The sequence below is a fragment of the Otolemur garnettii genome, unplaced genomic scaffold (assembly GCF_000181295.1).
Source record: "Otolemur garnettii isolate 467f Iridium unplaced genomic scaffold, OtoGar3 scaffold00048, whole genome shotgun sequence".
Lineage (NCBI taxonomy): Eukaryota > Metazoa > Chordata > Mammalia > Primates > Galagidae > Otolemur > Otolemur garnettii.
This window is the reverse complement of record NW_003852443.1, coordinates 11,911,153-11,930,103: the sequence shown is the minus strand read 5'-3', so window position 1 is coordinate 11,930,103 and position 18,951 is coordinate 11,911,153. Positions and strand designations below refer to the sequence as shown.

At 44.8% G+C, this 18,951-nt stretch overlaps 2 protein-coding genes across 2 annotated transcripts in view; one reads left to right on the top strand and one right to left on the bottom strand.

The window, feature by feature from the left end:
• Positions 1-299: 299 nt before the first annotated feature.
• SP9 (Sp9 transcription factor) lies at positions 300-2,709 on the top strand. Its single transcript, XM_003791507.2, has 2 exons — positions 300-320; positions 1,282-2,709. Exons 1-2 carry the CDS (start codon positions 300-302, stop codon positions 2,707-2,709), a joined length of 1,449 nt encoding a protein of 482 aa, XP_003791555.1.
• A 10,135-nt stretch (positions 2,710-12,844) lies between these two features.
• Positions 12,845-18,951, bottom strand: part of CIR1 (corepressor interacting with RBPJ, 1) — a 42,413-nt gene continuing 36,306 nt past the window's right edge. The window contains exons 8-10 of the mRNA XM_003791506.3: positions 16,682-16,788; positions 15,545-15,630; positions 12,845-13,849 (exon numbers count right to left, since the gene is read on the bottom strand). Coding sequence (XP_003791554.1) covers positions 13,165-13,849; positions 15,545-15,630; positions 16,682-16,788 — 878 coding nt within the window. The 3' untranslated portion in view covers positions 12,845-13,164. The remainder of the gene's footprint in view (positions 13,850-15,544; positions 15,631-16,681; positions 16,789-18,951) is intronic.

Here is an 18,951-nt window from a genome sequence, read left to right as displayed (position 1 = left end):
GCTAGCTGACTTGACTGGCACGCGCCGGGAGCCCCGGCTCGGGCCCCTCGTTGAGTCTGATTGGCTGCGTGGCAGCTCCCGTCTGCTCTGCCTGCGCCCTCATTGGGCGAGAGGCGCAGCCAGCGGCACTTCAAAGCGGGTGCTCCTCGCACTTAGGCTGAGTTTAGCCGGCGGGAGCCCGGAGTCCGCTCGGCGAGAGCGCGGGGACGTGGGAGCTGCCCGGGACCCGAGTAGTTTCTCTGAGCAGCCGCCAGGCTCAGCCCGGTTCCCGGTCCCGCCGAGCAGTCCAGAGACCTGCTATGGCCACGTCTATACTCGGGGTAAGTCGCAAGTGTGGCAACGTATTTGCTTGTTTTAACCGGAGTAATTTTTCGTTATGGCTTCTTGGGGTCCGTAGCTCCCGAGAAACTGTTGCTGCTGGACCGCAGCTTCAGCTTCTTTAAGCACTTTCCACATTTCCGGGACTGACTCGTTCCAAGTTTTTGGAACCTGGGAGATGCCTTTGCCAGAAAAGGATTTCTTAAGTTAATTCCCTTTTTATTTGGTCTTAAAGAAGAGCTAGAGGTTTCTTTTCTTCCCCCAGTGATTTACACCCCCTTGCTTTGGGGATTGTTGCAGTTGTGCGACAGTGGTGGTTCCAGAAAACAGTCTTAATCGTTTTGCAGTCTATGTAGTCATGCTAATAAACATTTACATTTCCGCGGCTTCCCAGTTGGTCTGTGACTTTGAAATCGTCGCTGGCCGGTTATCCTTGAATTATTGTTTTCATAATCGGTGGTGGTGGTGGTGGGGTGTGTGTGTGTAAACATTAAAGCTAATGTTTTCTATTAAAAAAGAGAAGTGGTAGCCACCCTTGGGAGGAGTGCTCCAAGTTTCTCCCTTCCCTGGGCCGCTGTTCGGCCGCCTCCGCCCTCACCCAGGGTTTGTTGTCTCTGTGTTTACCTTGGTGCTTCATCCCGAAGGGCGACTTGGGAGCTTCTGGGAAAGGAGCGGGCTTACTGCAACAACCCAAGTCCGGTTCTAGGCAAGGGCTGCAGCAACGGAGGCACGGAGGCATCTTTAATTTATAGCCTCCCCGAAGAACAACTTTCCAGCGCCCAAACCTTCGCGTTTGTGTTCGCCCCAGCCTGGCGCAGCCACCGCGAGCGCGTGGGGAGGAGGCGCGGGCCGGGGAGCCACGGATTAGCCGCCGGGACGAGGCTGCTCACGGGTGCACTTTGTCTCTTCCCTCACCTCCTCTTGCCCTCCTCCTCGCTCCCTCCCTCACCCCACCCACTCTAGGAAGAGCCTCGCTTCGGAACGACCCCGTTGGCCATGCTGGCGGCGACCTGCAACAAGATCGGCAACACTAGCCCGCTGACGACGCTGCCCGAGTCGAGCGCCTTTGCTAAAGGCGGCTTTCACCCCTGGAAGCGCTCCTCGTCCAGCTGTAACCTCGGCTCCAGCCTCTCGGGCTTCGCCGTGGCCACTGGCGGCCGCGGCTCGGGCGGCCTGGCTGGAGGCTCCGGCGCCGCCAACAGCGCCTTCTGCCTGGCCTCCACGTCGCCCACGTCGTCCGCCTTCAGCAGCGACTACGGCGGCCTCTTCTCTAACTCCGCGGCCGCGGCGGCCGCGGCGGCCGGGGTGTCCCCCCAGGAGGCGGGCGGCCAGTCGGCCTTCATCTCCAAGGTGCACACGACGGCGGCCGACGGCCTGTACCCGCGCGTGGGCATGGCGCACCCGTACGAGTCGTGGTACAAGTCGGGCTTCCACTCGACGCTGGCTGCGGGAGAGGTGACCAACGGAGCGGCGTCGTCGTGGTGGGACGTGCACAGCAGTCCAGGCTCGTGGCTGGAAGTGCAGAACCCCGCTGGGGGGCTCCAGAGTTCGCTGCACTCGGGCGCCCCCCAGGCCTCGCTGCACTCGCAGCTGGGCACCTACAACCCCGACTTCAGCTCGCTCACGCACTCGGCCTTCAGCTCCACCGGCCTCGGCTCCTCGGCCGCCGCCGCCTCACACCTGCTCTCCACCAGCCAGCACCTGCTGGCCCAGGACGGCTTCAAGCCGGTGCTGCCCTCCTATTCGGACTCCAGCGCCGCCGTAGCAGCCGCCGCCGCCAGCGCCATGATCTCGGGCGCCGCGGCCGCGGCCGCCGGGGGGAGCTCAGCGCGCTCCGCCCGCCGCTACTCCGGCCGCGCCACCTGCGACTGCCCCAACTGCCAGGAGGCGGAGCGGCTGGGCCCGGCCGGAGCCAGCCTGCGGCGCAAGGGCCTGCACAGCTGCCACATCCCGGGCTGCGGCAAGGTGTACGGCAAGACGTCGCACCTGAAGGCGCACCTGCGCTGGCACACGGGCGAGCGGCCCTTCGTGTGCAACTGGCTCTTCTGCGGCAAGCGCTTCACGCGCTCGGACGAGCTGCAGCGGCACCTGCGGACTCACACGGGCGAGAAGCGCTTCGCCTGTCCGGTGTGCAACAAGCGCTTCATGCGCAGCGACCACCTGAGCAAACACATTAAGACGCACAACGGGGGCGGCGGTGGCAAAAAGGGCAGCGACAGTGACACTGACGCCAGCAACTTGGAGACACCCCGTTCCGAGTCCCCGGACCTCATCCTGCACGACTCCGGCGTCAGTGCCGCTCGGGCGGCGGCAGCGGCGGCGGCGGCGGCGGCTGCGGCGGCGGCCTCGGCGGGAGGCAAGGAAGCAGCGTCTGGCCCCAACGACTCTTAGAGGCCGGGCGAGAGGCCGAGCGAGCGAGTAGAGACAACGAGAACGAACGAGAGGTTCGGAGCGCGAGTGAGAGGGGGACGGGAGGGCAGGGGCTCCAGTGACCACCCCGGGCCGGGGCAGGGCGCGAGGCAAGTGGCGTGTGGCTTCGGGGCTGCAGCTCGCCGGGAGCGTCCCTCCGCTGTCAGCGCCCGGACGAGAATCGAACGCGTGAGCCAGAAACAAAAGGGAACCATCCTCGACACAAACATGTTTTAAAACTGTGCACATAGACATCCCCACACAAAAAGCACGCACACTCACGCACGCACATACACACGGCACTCGCCCAAACTTCTCGAGCGAAGAGCAATACACAGAAAGGCTCCCTCCTTCCCACTGCCCACCTCGCTCCACTGCCCTTCTCTTTCCTTTTCCCCCAAACCAGCCAACACCCAGCAAAGGACCGTCAGAACATACGAAAACAAACGGGACCTATACAACACCCTTTGTGTGGATTATATATAAAATGCTCCAAGTCCTGCTTGATATCTACTTACAGTGAGACTTTTTTCCTTAAAAAAAAAAAAAAGGGAAGCATCAAAAGGCTTAAGGTGAGAAATTAAAACTGGAAGTCTAGCGACAGTTTCTCTGTATTTCATAACATCTGTATAAATAGGGTTCAAAAGATTGTGTTCTCTTATTTTCTTGTAAATGTTCATTCGAATAGAGTTTTTTTGGTGAATTCCTGAAATTCAGGGAGTTTTTTTAATTTTCTGATGCACTTTGTGAAAGTCAGTATATATGTAAAAGATATTTAAAATGTTGAGTTATCATTTCACTCACAAACACGTAAGTTAAAGTCATCTAAAGAAATTAAATGCGTTTATCTGTATGAAGAAAATCTTGACATCATATTTTCATTTTGGTATTATTAAAGGACTCTGAACAATACACTTCTTTTTTTTTTTTTTTAAATCCTGTTTCCCCCTCAATAACCTTTACATGGGTTGACTTTTTTGTTGGGAAAAAATAAATTCCCTTAATGTTAGTTGTAGGTAATGTAAAGTTTATGTGGGTTATAAAAGCCATAATACATATACGTTTTTGAGAAGTCAAAATTATTTATTTGTATATCAACAGTCTAAATTAAATTGGGTTATAAGAATGTGTAGTTGTATTACTTAATGGGAATGCTCTCAAAAGGTGAAATTTTAAAACTCCGGAGCACCTAAAAAATAAAAAAAAAAAATCCTAGTAGCTTTAACTGAGGAGGTGTTTACACCTCCCGGAGGGGTCAGAGAAAACTCTGGTGGGATTGTTTGTTTTAAAATCTCTTTTTAAAAACAGTCTGCGAAAGGAAGAAGCTTTTGAAAGAGAAGTCTTTTAGCTTCCAAGGCCCTCTAGGTTGGGAGGCAACTCAGGGGAATAAATCGCTAGAGTCAATACCCCGGAAAAGACATTTCATGCCTAAATGAAAATCTTGTTAAATGTTATTAATTTTGACTTAGAGCACACAGCAGCCCCCTGTGCCTTGTATTCCCTTATTAGGGATTCATGTCTTATCAAATATCTAATTAATCTCCTAGACATCATTTGTTCTGGCCAACTTTATCTCAGCTGGTCCGCGGGGAAAACTCCAAATATTCTCTGTGACAAAGCTCCCTTGAAGATCTTTTTAATTGTCTAAATTAACTGCACCAAATTTGCATGTCAAACGGTAAAGGGCAACCTGAGATAAAATGTAAACGTTTTAAAAGCCCCCAAACTAAGCACTTGATTTGATAACTAGGCTTTTTAATGTTATGGAAGACAACTGCTCCTTTCCTTTTCAAAGACGGCTGATCTATGCAAATAGTGAATTGGAAATGCCTAGGTCCCCGCGCCAGCAAATGGCCCTCGCAGGTTATTTGAATATCAGTGGCGCTGCTTCTGAAAAGGTTCAAGGATGCTCTCTGACTTCTTTGTGATTACTCAGTGCGGCGTCTTATTCTGAAGAAAAAAACTCAGGAATAATTAAAGGCTGGGATCAGGCCTGGGAACACGTTTGGGACAGGAATCTCATTTAGACAGTCTCTTTCAAAATAAGGCACAGTTAAATTGACCAGAAGGCAATTATTGAAATGAAAATTATTTTCCCTCTCTTTGTCTTCTGACCACCAACTTAACAGCCCCAGTCTAAAATAGGGAGAAAAGAGGGTGAGACGAAAAGAAAATTGGCAAAAGAGATAATTTTGCAATTCGCAAAAAATGTTAATTTAGAAAATGAAGTACATATTTACAGAATAAAAATATTTCTAAAAGGCTTCCCACATGAGAGGAAATACAAGCGAAGTCAGTAGCAATAGCATTTTTTTTTTCTTTTTTTGATTATTGTCCGTCTTGGGAGCGTGAGTGAAGGTTTTGATTTTTAGGAAAGAAAAAAAATAGTTATTCATCAACAAAATGTTCTCTCGCAAACTGCTCTTAAAAGCCCAGCAGCAAAGTAGCGATAAAACAGAACGCAGGTCCTCAGCAGGGCGTTTGCAGGGTGAGGTCCAGTGAGCGGCTTCTTCCCTCTTTTTTTTTTGCTCTCCCCGCAGGCTCGGCTTCCCGGTTCTTCTTCCCCCAGGTTTTCTTTACTTTGGCCATTTTCTGTCCCGGCTCAAACTGTTCCTAACCGGGACCCTGCACTCCCCAGGCGCCTTCGGGTCCGGGTCTGGTCTTCTGGAGAAGCTGGCAGGGTGCGTTTACTCTGGGGGCTTTGGGCCGCGACGCTGGAGGCCCCGAGGGTGCCTGGCGCGTTCGGGGGCAGCCGGCTGGCGGCGCGGAGCGGAGGGTGTGGTGAGGCTTCCCGAGGAATGAGGGCGCCCGGGCGTCGGGCCCAAGGAGCTTTGTTTCTGGTTGATAATAAAGGCAGATCAAAGGGCCTGGCAGTGCAGGTCCCGCTGGCCGCGCAGCTCCCTCCGCAGGCCAGTGATCAAGGCCTCTCTGCGCGCTGCCCCTGCCCCCGCGGGTCAGGGGACGTCCATCACCTAGGTTCCTGGGGACGAAGGGAGGTGTTCCCTGCCCGAGCGTCCAGCCTGGAGACCCGAACGCGCACAACCTGAATCCGAGGGAGCTAGGCCCCCGCCTCTGGGCCCAAACCAAGAGGCGAAAACACACCCCAGCCCCACTCCCGCCCCTCCCCCGCAGTCCTAGGCGCCCCTGGGGACGCGGGGAACCTTGACCCAAGCGAGTGGCTAGCGACCACCAGGGGCCGAGCAAACTGCAGAGAGAGCGCCTGAGAGAACCCAAGAACAAGGACATGAGTTCGGTCCCCAACTGAGGCGGGGCCGCGTCCCCAGTGCCACCCCCGGGCCCTGGCGGCCTGGGCCTCTCTAGCTCAGGGGCCCGGAGGAGACTGACGCTGCAGCCCGGACCCCAACAGCAGATGAGGACCAGGGACTGGAGGTCCGTGACGGAAGGGGTCCGAGGCATGGGGGTCCCCGAGTGGCACCGGCTGGGGTGAGAGGCGAGGCGATTTCGTTTCAGCCAGTTTCTCCGGAGTTCCTGTTCTGTAGCTTCCTGTACAACAGAAGAACCAAGACCAAGCTTTCCTCGGCCCCGCGCCTACCCAGCCCATTCCCCACCCTCCCCCTGCGGTTTCTTTTCTGACACTCCTTTCTCCCGGTGGAGTGACCTGGATCGTACCTGATGAGGAAAAAGGAAACAAGAAAAAGAGAAAGAAAGATTTTCTTTCCTTTAAAGGAGGGAAAACAGCATTAGTTTGACGAGATTAAATTGTGCACCTGAATGGCGTGTCTGGACATTCCGTTAAATCGTTACAAGTCGTATAAAATTGAATTTCTTTTTATTCAGATGGAAACTTATTTATTTTAACTCTAATCTTATTTGCATCTATTATCTGTATTCACCAAAGCTCTCTTCCACTACAAAAATGCAGATGAAGTAAATCTCACATAAATCCCGCCCATTTGTGTAATTGGTATACTAAGTGTTTATTTTAAGTGAGAATAATTTAGCTACAAATTTTCTTAAGGAATAACATTCTTAACACATTAAAAAAACTGAAAACTCTGATTTGCTTTTATGTTTGACAGTAGCTCTTGATTCCCCTAAGAGGAGCCTGGCGAGTGCGGCTCGCGGGCGCCATCTAGAGCTCCGAGACGGGAGGGCCGCGCAGTCTGCCTGGCTCGCGGCTATTAGCGCCAGGAGACCGGCTTTTGCCGCGAGCTGCGGCACCCCAGCGAATCAAGCAAAGAAAAGCCAGGGTTTGTGATCGAACCGGTAACGAACCAGCTATTGGGGAAACACTGATTAGCCGTGGCTCCTAAAGACGAGGGTCATTTCTGGAACGTGCTAACTGAAAACTCAAACAAAATAAAGGCCACTTGGACCTGGAATTGTCGCATGTAATATCCTTTTCAAAGCAACTTAAGGGTCTTCCAACTTGAGAGTTGAGAACGCTGAACGCTTTCATCGGTGATGTGAACCCCAAGATAGGGGCCCAGCCCTGGGTGCCGACCCCTACGACCCCCGATCCCGGGCTCCCAGCCTGCAAGGCCGGCGTGGGCTGTCCGGAATTGCATGAACCAAGCCGATAAAGCAGACGGCCAGACCATTCCCAAGCCCCAAGAAGCCCCCTTGCAAGAAAAGGGAAGCGAGGGACCCGGAGCTTCCTCCTGCCCTGCCCCGAGGCTGGCTGAAGCAGCCTTCTGCCTCTCGGTTGTCCTCCGGGCGGCCACCCGAGCCGGAATTGGGCGCTGGGGATGGCTGGGCAGACCCTAGCCAGGCAGGGCGCGCAGGGCCCCCGAGGGTGACGAGAAGCCCCCAAACCCCTCACCCCAAGGCCTTTCCAAAGAGCGCGCACACCCTCCCGGCGCAAAAGACCCCTTTTGTCCTCACCTTTTCCTTTTGACACCCAAATCTGAAATTGGGTAACCGGTGGGCATGTTGGTCAATTTCCCCTGCTCTCTGTGCATCTCCCTAGCCCGGTAGCCTGTTCCTCCTCTTCCAGTCCACTCCCCCATCCCCCACCCACCCCCATCCTCAGACGTCTTGAAGTAGCTTCCTCCCCCTGCTTTCTTGTCCTTCATCTCCCCCTCCTACATTTTTGTATTTTAATTTAAAAGCGACACCTTCAAACCCCGCGCCCAAGGCAGCGAAGGCGTAGTCGCCCGCCGCAGCGAGAGTCCGGACGAGACGCCGGGGCGCTGGGCTCTCCGAACTCGGGCCGGGGGAAACGCGTTAACTAGCAGCCACCTTTGCAGCGGGTAACTCGACTGGGTTTGTATTTGCTGTTTTAGTACAAACCCCGCCGCACTGCCTATTTCAAAGATGTGCTAATTACTACTTGGATAGCAGGGCGCAAAGTCCTTGTCCATTTCCCAGTACAAAGTAGGTTGCTAGAAAATTTGAAATTGCCTTTCAGCCTAAAGCTGCCTTACCTGAATGTCATAATTACAGTAATTATGTACATCCAAATTACATGCTAATTAAATTAGAATCAAATCGTTCTAAATCGAAATCAAATGAGGTAGTGAAGAATTAATCAATGACAACATAAATAGAGAGCTTACTTCAGAGATATTTATTGTAACGATACAAGGAGGAATTTGATCTGAAAAAAGTCACCTGTTTATTTACTTTCAAATTAGTAATCAGTTATTATCCCTTCTCCATAATTTTATCCATTCAGTGTTATTTACCCCCCACCCTCTCCAGACTCTGGAGTTTATAGAAATGTGTTTGAGGTAAATACATACAGACATGCCTTCCCCCCTTTTTATTGATATAAACATATACAGTGTGTTAGCAATTCCCGCTAAGGAGAAGGTTTCAGAATGCCCTTGGGGACACGACCCTTCAGGGCCAGTTCTCAGGGGCCCGGGAAAGCAAAGCACCTGAGTTTTAGGGTTTTCAAGATGCTTGCGCAAGATGCTTTCCCTTTGGAAATTTGTGCTGGGGATTTTGCATTGTTTTGCAGGGATCTGTTTATAAAATGAATGCAAAAACCATAGAATGTCTCCCCCAGTCCGTTTTCTGCTTGCAGATTGCTGGTGAAACTTGACGTTTTCATTTTTGTCCCAGGAAATGAGAGATAGCACCGGCTTCACAAAGCGCCCTCTTCACCTGTGGAGCCGGATCAACCGGAGAAATTTGCTCACTGAAGACGAGTCCGTCCTCCGACCCGCGCCGGGAAGGCGCCGGAGGCCCTGCAAACTTAGGCGGGAACTGGCGGGCGAGGGTCCCGGGCTGGCAGCCGCGGAAAGGCCTGAGAATATCCCCTGGGTGGGCTGGGGCCAGCTGGACGCCGGAGTCGCGCCTAGAGCTAACCCGGACCCGTGCTGGCTACCCGGGGAGGTAGGGCGGCCACGGCCTCCTCCGGCGCGGGAGGTGCATCTTCTAGGGACGGTAGGCACCCTAATTCTCAGCACTCCGTTTGGGTTTGGGTTTGGGTATGGGGTGTGTTCACATGGTGGCCAGATGCGCATCCAGAAGGCAGGCACCAGAGTACGCAGGGTGGTGTCGCCCTTGGAGGTGGAAAGGGCGACCCCAGCCTGGGACTAACCCTATCACGCTACCCCAGCCCCCTTCCAGCTTCCTTTTAGGGCGACGTCCTTGGAAGCCCCCCTCTGGTCAGCAGCAGAGCCCCTCAGACCTCTGCTTCTGCCCACCCCCTCCTCAGGAAGTCCTTCAAGGCGAAGGGACTGCGGTTTTCTGTGTCCCCGAGTGGGGAAAGGTGGCTCAGGGGCAGTTCTGACCAGAGTGAACGGTTCTTTGCATTCCAAGCAGCGCGTGGCGTTTCACCGCGCACCTCGCTCATTATCACTGTTGCATTCGGGGCATTCTGGGGGTGATGTTAAGTGCGGCGTGAAGGGAGAAGAAAGAGGGAAGGTGGTGAGGAGTTATCCGTTTCCTTTTCTGTCAGCAGGAACCCGGTTTCAGAAGCCTCTGTTAGGAAAGCTGTCAGTTGCCATCGTGTTTCCCAAACCTTGCAGTCTCCCCTTATTTGTTCCTCACAACTTTTAAAAAGCATTCTCTTTTTGATCTGAAAACTCTCCCACTCTCCCAAGGCCTACAGCTGTTTCACGCCTTTCTTTCTCTCTGTTCGAGAAGTGGTAACTATAGCAAAGGGTTTCTTTTTCAGAAAACCTAAATGAGATTTTTTAATTCTCTTAGCTACTAAAGCTAAAAATGCTGGTCGTAAGCGGGATGATGCGGCCTCACTGAGCGGTCTCCACCAGCGTCTTGGCCCACTGGTCATTAGGTAAGGAGGAGCGTGCAGTGGCTCAGGTGGATTTGGAACTCTTTGAGGTTCAGTGATAAAGCATACTAAATGTTTGGTGATGAAGGCTGGGAAACGTCTGCGCCCAGCAGCGTGGATTGATCTGATTCTCTATCAGCAAGCCGTCTCAAGGAACAGCAAGAAAAGTCTCTCCAAGCCTTTCAGATAAAAAGCTTCCTTCAGATCACGGCCCTAGGATTCAAAACAAGATCTCCTTTTCACATGGCAAGGTAAGCAGACCTGCCATTATGCTGCAGCAACCTCTGGCGATTGCGGCATTTATTAAGGGAAATGACTAATTTACCACATAGACATTTAGATAAACAGGTCCTAACCCAGCAACTGCTTTTTTCCTGGCCATTTGTAAATCGACAGCACCTCCTACAGGAATTAATTTGCTAGTGTTATGTTAAATGTTAGCATAGAGGAAAAGGGAAATGCCCCCAAGTGCCCTCTGCCTCTCTCTGCAGCACTAGGGTCACCGCCAAGTAAGGAACGCCTGGGTGTACCCAGATTTCTTTAAAATAACTTCTCTATCAGGGTAAAGAAGAATGACAAGTTTCAGCACTGGTTTCACTGGTTTTCTAAAAAAGTCACTGTTGAGGACTTTTGTTTGGGTTATGTCATGGATTAATTGAATTTGGGGGGGATTCTTCTTTGGCTTTCTGGGCATAAAGGAGTCTCAAAACATATTAGACATGCTTTTTATTATGAGATTTATCTCCGGTTTCTGTATTTCGAAAGCAAAAGTAGCTTAATGAAATCACCTCCAATTATTTTACCCTGTATCATTTTAAATGCTACACCTTAACATTTAAAGCTGTTCCTTATCCTGTTGTGATGGTATGTGAAAATGCTTCCCTTCTGTTTTTTAAGTTTACAAGTTCAAATCCTCTTCATGAGGGCTTTTGAGAATCTTTGGGTGACCAAAGCTGAAACTCAAAATAGCAAATCAACATTTCCATGAAAATTCTTCTCAGAACTAGATAGGTAAGAATGTTACTTTTGATAGTGATTTAACAATGAAGAATAATTAAAGACTATAAAGTGAAAAGTGGACCACACACTTTTGTGAAAGTCAAATGGAAAGCGTGTCAGAAATGATAACACATTTAATGCATTTTTAATTACAGGATGCATTTCAACATTTCTGTTCAGGAACACTGTATTGATTCAGAAACCCTTTGAGTAAGTATTGCATAGGTTTTGACATTATAAAAATTATAAAGTCTAAAAAGGCATAAGGTAGAAAATAATCACTGCAACACTGATGAACTCAAGGTGTAAATTACCAGTCTTTATCAATTTCAAATGCATGAAAGCTTTTTTTTTTTTAAGAGAAGGAATGGGATCTTTGAGGTGCACTGTTATTAAAGAATACTGTAGAAGGAATTCAAGTTCCTCCCTCCTCCGCCTCTTAAGAAGCCACATCATCAAAAGGTTGCTACACCGTTATTTAGATTCTCTTAAATCAGAAGACATTTATTCTGTGTGTACCTAGACAAGGCAAAGACATGAATATCAGCCTCTAAGATTTCTTTACTTTCTTACAGAAATTATGAAACTTTGCCAACTGCAAACCATCTAATATTTCTTTTGTTATTAATAGATGTTTTAAAAATATGGAACCCTGGTAACAAAAACATTTGTGTCCACCATCTGAAGCATGTTTTTTGGAATTGCCTGTTACCTGTTAATTTCAATTAATTTTTTCTATAGTTTTTCTTTACCAGATTCTTTGAAACATATGGGAAAATTTGCAGCTAAATTTAAAGATACCTTATATTCATGAAACATACCAAAATAGTTTGCATTGTTTCATCTGTGACATTATATAAATGCTTAATCTTTTGAAGTGAAACCTTTTAACAGCAGTACACCAGCAGCAGTAGTGAAGGCCATTTACAGGAGGCAGAATAATGGTCCCTCAAAGGTGTAGATGTCCTAACCTTGGAACCTGTGAATATGTTATTATCTATTATATGGAAAGGGGGAATTAAGGTTGCAGATAGAATTAAGGTTGCTAATCAGCTGATCTTAAAATGAAAAGATTAGTGCAGGATTCTTCGGGTGGGCACAATGTAACCAACAGGGGCCTTAAAATTAGAGGAATGCAGAATGTCAAAGTGTCAGAGTAATGAGATGTGAGGAGGACTTGACCCCTTTGTTAGCTTTGAAAACGGAGGAAGGGGGCCAGGAGACAAGGCGTGCAGGTGGCAACTAGATGCCAGAATAGGTGAGCAAACATTCTCTTCTGGAGCCTTCAAATGGAACACAATCTTGCTGACAACTTGATTTTAGTCCAGTAAGACCCATGTTAGATTTCTGATCCCCAGGGCTGTTAAAATGATACATGTGGGTTCTTTTAAGTTTGAGGCAACTTGTATGTAAGGATAGAGAACTAAAACATTATCCAAATGTAAATACCTTATTCTGGACAACAAAACACCTAAAAAGAGTTTAAAAGTCTTTTTTTTTTTGAGACAGAGCCTCAAGCTGTCCCCCTGGGTAGAGTACCATGGCATTACAGCTCACAGCAACCTCCAACTCCTGGGCTCAAGTGAGTCTCCTGCCTCCGCCTCCCAAGTAGCTGGGACCACAGGTGCCCACCACAACGCCTGGCTATTTTTTGGTTGCAGCAGCTGTTGTCGTTGTTTTGGCGGGTCCGGGCTGGGGATTCGAACCCGCCACCTTAGGTGTACGTGGCTGGCGCCTTAGCCAGTTGAGCTATAGGCGCCGAGCTGAGTTTAAAAGTCTTAAAGAGATATTAATCAATCCATTGTTTAATTCATACTAGTGAATTTCAACAACGATTATTACACTTTACTTCACACAAATTTAATCTTAAAAGTAACCACACATTTGAACTGGAAAAAAATTGTATCACTTAATGTACTGTCATTCTTTTAATGATGTTTCAGAACAAAGAAAATATCACAGTTATATGCAGTTTTTATCTGATACAGGGCACAAGAAACTAGAAGAAAATATTTCTATAGTCCCTAAATAGCTTACAAGTATTTGCACAATTCACTCTCACATATGAATCTATAGTGCTCATGTAGTTTTATACTTAAATGACCATGTACAGAGATTTAGAGCTTTTTTATTAGAAAGACAATAGTACATAATTTAGCCCTTGCTAAAATTATTCAATAAGAAAATGGAGATATTTTTATTCCCAGGTAATTGTCACATACAGTCTCTCCTTATTCTCTACCGCTCCGTTCTCTTGGTGCCATTTTAGTATACTTATCTTCTGAGTGTTCTCTGTGCATTTTTTCCCTTCTGTATATATCTGTGCCATGGCTTCGGGTGTCATTTCTTCTGTTCTGCTCGTCACTGGAACTTCGCTGTGGTTGTTTTCTTATCTCCCTTTTCTTGTAACTACCGGGGCTTCTGCTTCGGCTTCTACTCCTCTCATCCCTTTGGTGGCTTCTGCTGCTCCCCCCATTTCTTTCAGATCCTCTCTTCTCCGGGCTATGATTACGGCTTCTGGACGTTTTGTCAGAATGGCTCCATTTGCTGTTCTCCCAAGAACTTTCTTGTTTTAAAAACCTAGGCTTTTCCTTGTGACTGTGACTGCTAGAAAGTTCGCGTTTTCTCTTCTTAGACTTGTCCCTCTCTTCAGAATCACTGTTATGCTCTGAACACCTGTTTTTCTTTCTTTTCTTCTTTTCTGCTTTTTTTGACTTGTTGTCACTCTCACTCTCACTACTGCTTTCTGAAGTCTCACTTGAGGAAGAGGAAGAAGAGGAAGATGAGGAGGAGGAGGAGGAGGAGGAGGAGGATTTCCTTTTATGTTTCTTGTGTTTATTTCTACTCTTCTGAAGCTTTTTCTTCTTTCTATCTTTTTTCTTTTTCTTTTTTTTCTTCTCAAGTCGATCCAATTTCCTATAATTGGGAATAAAAAATAGTAACAGACAGTGTGAAAAATAGTCCTTTTGCTAACTATAAAATTATGAACAGATATTATGTTTTCTTAGAAACTAAAAATAGTATCTACAAATGACCCCATTATTTTTTACAGGGTAACAAAGAGAGAGTTTATTTAGGAAGAACAAAGAGAAAGTTTACAGTACTTCCAAAAAGAGTTGGAAGTGGGGTCCTCTCAAGAAGGAGAAGAGAAAGACCCATATAGACACATTATTTATTAGACAAGAAATCATTTTCTTCCTTTTAAATTACTCAAGGCATGTATACAATTAAATTTAAAAATTAAACATATTAAGTCATTTAATACTCCATACTTCATTAATAATATTACAAAAAAAATTCTAACTCCATACTTCATTAATAATGACTATTACCAAAAAAAAAAAAAATTCTTAGCCAGGTGCAATGGTTTGTCACTTGAGCCTGGAGTTCAAGTACAGTGGAGAAATGTAGCTAGACTCCGTTTCTAAAATATGTAAATAAATTAAAATTTTAAAAAATCCTGAGTCAGAATTTGAAATTATATAGCACTCTAAGTAAATGGTCATCTTGATTTAAAGAAAACCTGTAAAAGGTGTATAACATCAGTTGAACTTATGATAAATTCAAGTGCATAGGTATAATCATATGAAAAATTGTTTTACATATGTACTATTTTAAAGCACAGAAACATTAATCAACATTACATTATCAAAATTCAAGAGTACAGTCTCCAGAAATTCTGAGTAAGAATACATTTTAAAATTCTGGCACTCTTCTTTGGCCTTGCAAAATAATAAATATAATCAAAATTTTCAACAATTGTTTAGTTTTATAAATAATTAGGACAATTCTATTAAGGTATTCAAAATTTGTAAAGAATATTTCACATTCTCAGGAGAGTAACCTGTTTCTATGACATGTCTGAGTTACTTTGAAAATAATACTCCAGGTTCTCTCCAGCAATTCCCAAAACTACACATACTGAAAACATCATGAGCTCCCTCTATTGGCCCTAGCAGATATTTCTTGGATTCTTTAATCCAGAGATAGTCTGTTTAGCAAAGTTCATATTTACCTTAAATTTAATCAATCTTTCTGCATTCCTCAGAAAATTTTATAAAATGTTAAAAAAATACATGGCCAAAAATGTTTCCTAAGAATAAACTGTGTGGAAGGACAAATCTATTATGAAAAGTAAAGCCACAAATAAGTCTACAACATGTATTTCCAAAGTAAATGTTCTGAAAAGTGCACTAATTTTGTGGTATAATACAATCTTTTTTTTTGAGACAAAGTCTCACTATGTTGCCCTCACAAGGCAATTGTCTTGCCTCAGCGTCCCAAGTAGCTGGGACTACAGGCGCCCGCCACAACGCCTGGCTATTTTTCTGTTGCAGTTGTTTAGTTGGCCTGGGCTGGGTTTGAACCCGCCACCGTTGGTGCATGTGGCTGTCACTGTAACCACTGTATATGGGCACTGAGCCTAAGTATACAACCTTAAATTCATTTCATACTACTGAAAAGAAATACAAAATTGTGTAAGTATAGTTGAAGAATAAATCAAATATGATGTATTGTTTAAGGACTTGAGTTCTTAGGATCAGAATTAAACATAACACAAAGATGAAACAAAGCAAAAATAAACCTATTAAAGTATATACTTTTAGTTACCTGAGAAGTTTCTGTTTTTGTTTGGTTGTGAGTGACTTTAAAAATTCTACTTCTGGATCTTCTTCACCTTCACTTGCAACATACTCCTAAGTCAGCAAAGACATCATTAAATTGCTAGATTTCAAGACAGGTTTAGTTATCAGATATGAAAGAAACAAATAAGGTGTTTTATATTAGGGGCACACTGGAGATGAATATTATATTTTGGATTTGGAAGTGGGAAGGAATTAAAACAATTTTTTTGAGGCCAGGCATGGTGGCTCATGCCTGTAATCCTAGCACTCTGGGAGGCTAAGGTAGGTGGATTGCTTGAGCTCAGGGGTTGGAGACAAGTCTGAGCAAGAGTGAGACCCTATCTCCAAAAACAGCCAGGTGTTCTGGTGGGCACTGATAGTCACGGCTACTCGGGAGGCTTAGGTAAGAGGATCACTTGAGACTCTGTCTCAAAACGAAAAACAAAACACAACAACTAAGAGGTTAACATGACTCCTTTGGCCAGCATTAGGAAACTGTATCAGGAAGTAGACAACAGAGAAACACAGATAAACATTGATACCATGGTTTCCACTATCTCTGGAATGTAAACACTTGCCAGTTTAAATGTTTTATTCTTAATTTAATAAAATATAAAAAAAGATCGTGAACCTTACAGGAAGATCAAAATATCCGCAATTTTAGCCTTTATTACTTCAATAGCACATTATCAAACTTACACCTTTCAAATTCAATCCTTTTCTAGATTTATGTATAGTTTCATAAGTTAAAAGTTTAAAATATTTTCTACAATTTTTAAGGGTTTATTTTTAAATACTTCTTCCCATTGGATCTATTAATGTCACCTCAGGGGTAAGTTAACAGGAAGGAGAAAACAACAAACGTATCAGTTGTTCAGTTGTGTATTTTATCCACATAAACCCAGAGGAGCTATTTCATTTATTAAAATATAGGTTTACAAACAATTTCTCATTTAGGTTAAAATAATAAAGAAGCAAAATCAAAATACATTTTGGGCATTTTCTTTGCTCTATCTGACTTTCCTATGGATATATGCATATTGGAAAACATTAAGTAGCAATTCACAAGCAATCACATTTAGATTTATAGACATTTTCAGCTTACTGATAAAAAGATCATTACCTGTGATGGATCATTTGCGGTCAAGTTTCTCCCCAGTACATTTCGTTTCAGTGCAAACCCACTGTTTCTCATCTCCGCTATTAGCTCCGAGGGGTGCATCGATGGCCCTGTTCAAAAAAAATCACAGTTTGAATGTATCATTTATATCTCTCTACCTTTTTCGGACTCCACAGTAGGAATGCAGTTGAAGCTTTGTTAAGTAAAATCACAGTTAAATCAACTCAATAATCTTCTGCTGAGCAAATAATCAGATATGATTTTCTAAAACAGCAGTCTGGAGATTCAGAATAGAAAATAATTGCATTTTTCTTTATGTGCAAGGGGAGGCTCTTCTTATGTAACTTTGTCATATTGAAAAAGATACATTTCTATCTTGTCTGGTTGGCAGATTTTTAGTATAAAATCAAAGCAAAATGATAAAAAACTACAATTACATTTTTAATAGTTATTCTCTAAGTTTATTTTATTAAAATAAATCCTTTGAAGTACATGAACAATTTATTATTCTAGTGTCCAATTCAAAATCCATCACATTTATTTATCAAATACCAATACTGAATACATTGCCATGTATTCCGTGTTCAACACACACGCACACACGCGCATTTACTCTCCTTCCCTAGGCATAACCATAAAGTACTTAATCTTGCTTATATATACCCCCTGATTTTAAAAATATGTAGTTAGTTTGAGGCTGGTGACAAGCAATTTTGGGCTAGGTATAGGTGTGCATGTTTTATATTTTTCACAAACTGGTAATTCCACTTTTGCAAAATCCCAAACTGAAAAGAAAGCTTCTTTTTGGTCTCCAAACATGAAACAATAATAGATTAAAAAAAAAAGTTTTTTAAGGTCTGTCCCCTTCCCTCACATATAAGGTTTATGGAAGGTAGAACATTCTTCCTTTTATTTATTTTCATTTTGTTTTCTCTGTGGGTAGCAAACTCATGACAGCATTTTCATGGCAGCAATTTAAAGTTTCTGGCCTAAATTGTCCACATCGGCTTAGATGAACTATCCTAGGTGATGTTATCTGTAATATGACAAGAATGAGATAGTTATCGCTGACAAGGAATTTGTAAGGGAGGGTGGGGGATAGAAAATGTTCAAAAATGGATTTTTTAGTTTGCTAAATTGCCTATTCCTTTTTTTTTTTTTTTTACTGTTTTATTGGTCTTTTAACCCTTAATTTGCACATTCACTTACATGTTACCATGGAAACCAAAAGACATTCAAACCTATTTATTTGTCAATAGCAATGGTAAAAAATTTGCTGGAAAAATTTCAGGTGTTAGGATCCGTTTTTGAGCTCTCTGGGCTTTACCACTCTACTCATATTACCAAGGATGACTGCAAGTTTGCTTGCTGGGAATTAGGGAGATTTTAAGTATTAGGGAGATAACAGGAAAAAACTACCTATTATTGGACTATAGGGGAGTTGATGACATGACACTTTGCTAGAAAAAAAGCCATTTTTAGTTAAAAACAAACCAAACAAAATCACCATAAAGCAGTATCTTTATTTCATTATATGCATTAATATTTTATTTTAAAATAACTGAAGATTTTTTATTTGATTTTCTTCTATATAAGATATTTAATTCCTACGGATCACTTTAATAACCCTTTAATTACTCAATTTGTTTGCTAATACTGACAATATTTTTTGCAGTTTTTGGCTGGGGCTGGGTTTGAACCCACCACCTCTGGCACATGGGGCTGGTGCCCTACTCCTTTGAGACACAGGTGCTGCCCCTGACAGCAAAATCTTAAATATTAATACCCGTTGCTTCTAAATGGCATAAAAGTACTCATACAATTAATGGCTTTAAGTGACCAGAAGAATGTTCACTTTGGTGGCTTCTCATATTTCATATGTAGAAACATAATTTTATAAAGTAGAAAATGTCTCTTTTGAAGCGTCAAAACTACATTTCCTTGTTAATAATTGTATTAGATGTTGAAAGAATTCAGGCAGCACACAAACCTAGGGTTAGGATAAAAACCACTCAGTAAAGGTCAAAGAACTTGGCCATAAAATATAAGCATCATGCTAATTTCATCAGTTTTCCATCAGAAGATAGGTAATTTATTTTTATTTATTTTAAGACAGAGTGTTGTTTTGTCACCTAGGCTCGAGTGCACTGGTGTCATCATAACTCACATCAACCTCAAACTCCTTAAGTGATCCTCCTGCTTGGCCTTCTAAGTAGCTGGGACTACAGGTGCACGCCACCTGCCCAGCTAATTTTTTTTTTTTGTGGAGACAG

Excerpts from the sequence above, each read along its gene's own strand:
- SP9 (XM_003791507.2), top strand. The coding sequence starts at position 300 with ATGGCCACGTCTATACTCGGG. Across the intron at positions 321-1,281 it reads TGGCCACGTCTATACTCGGG|GAAGAGCCTCGCTTCGGAAC; the intron begins GTAAGTCGCAAG and ends CACCCACTCTAG.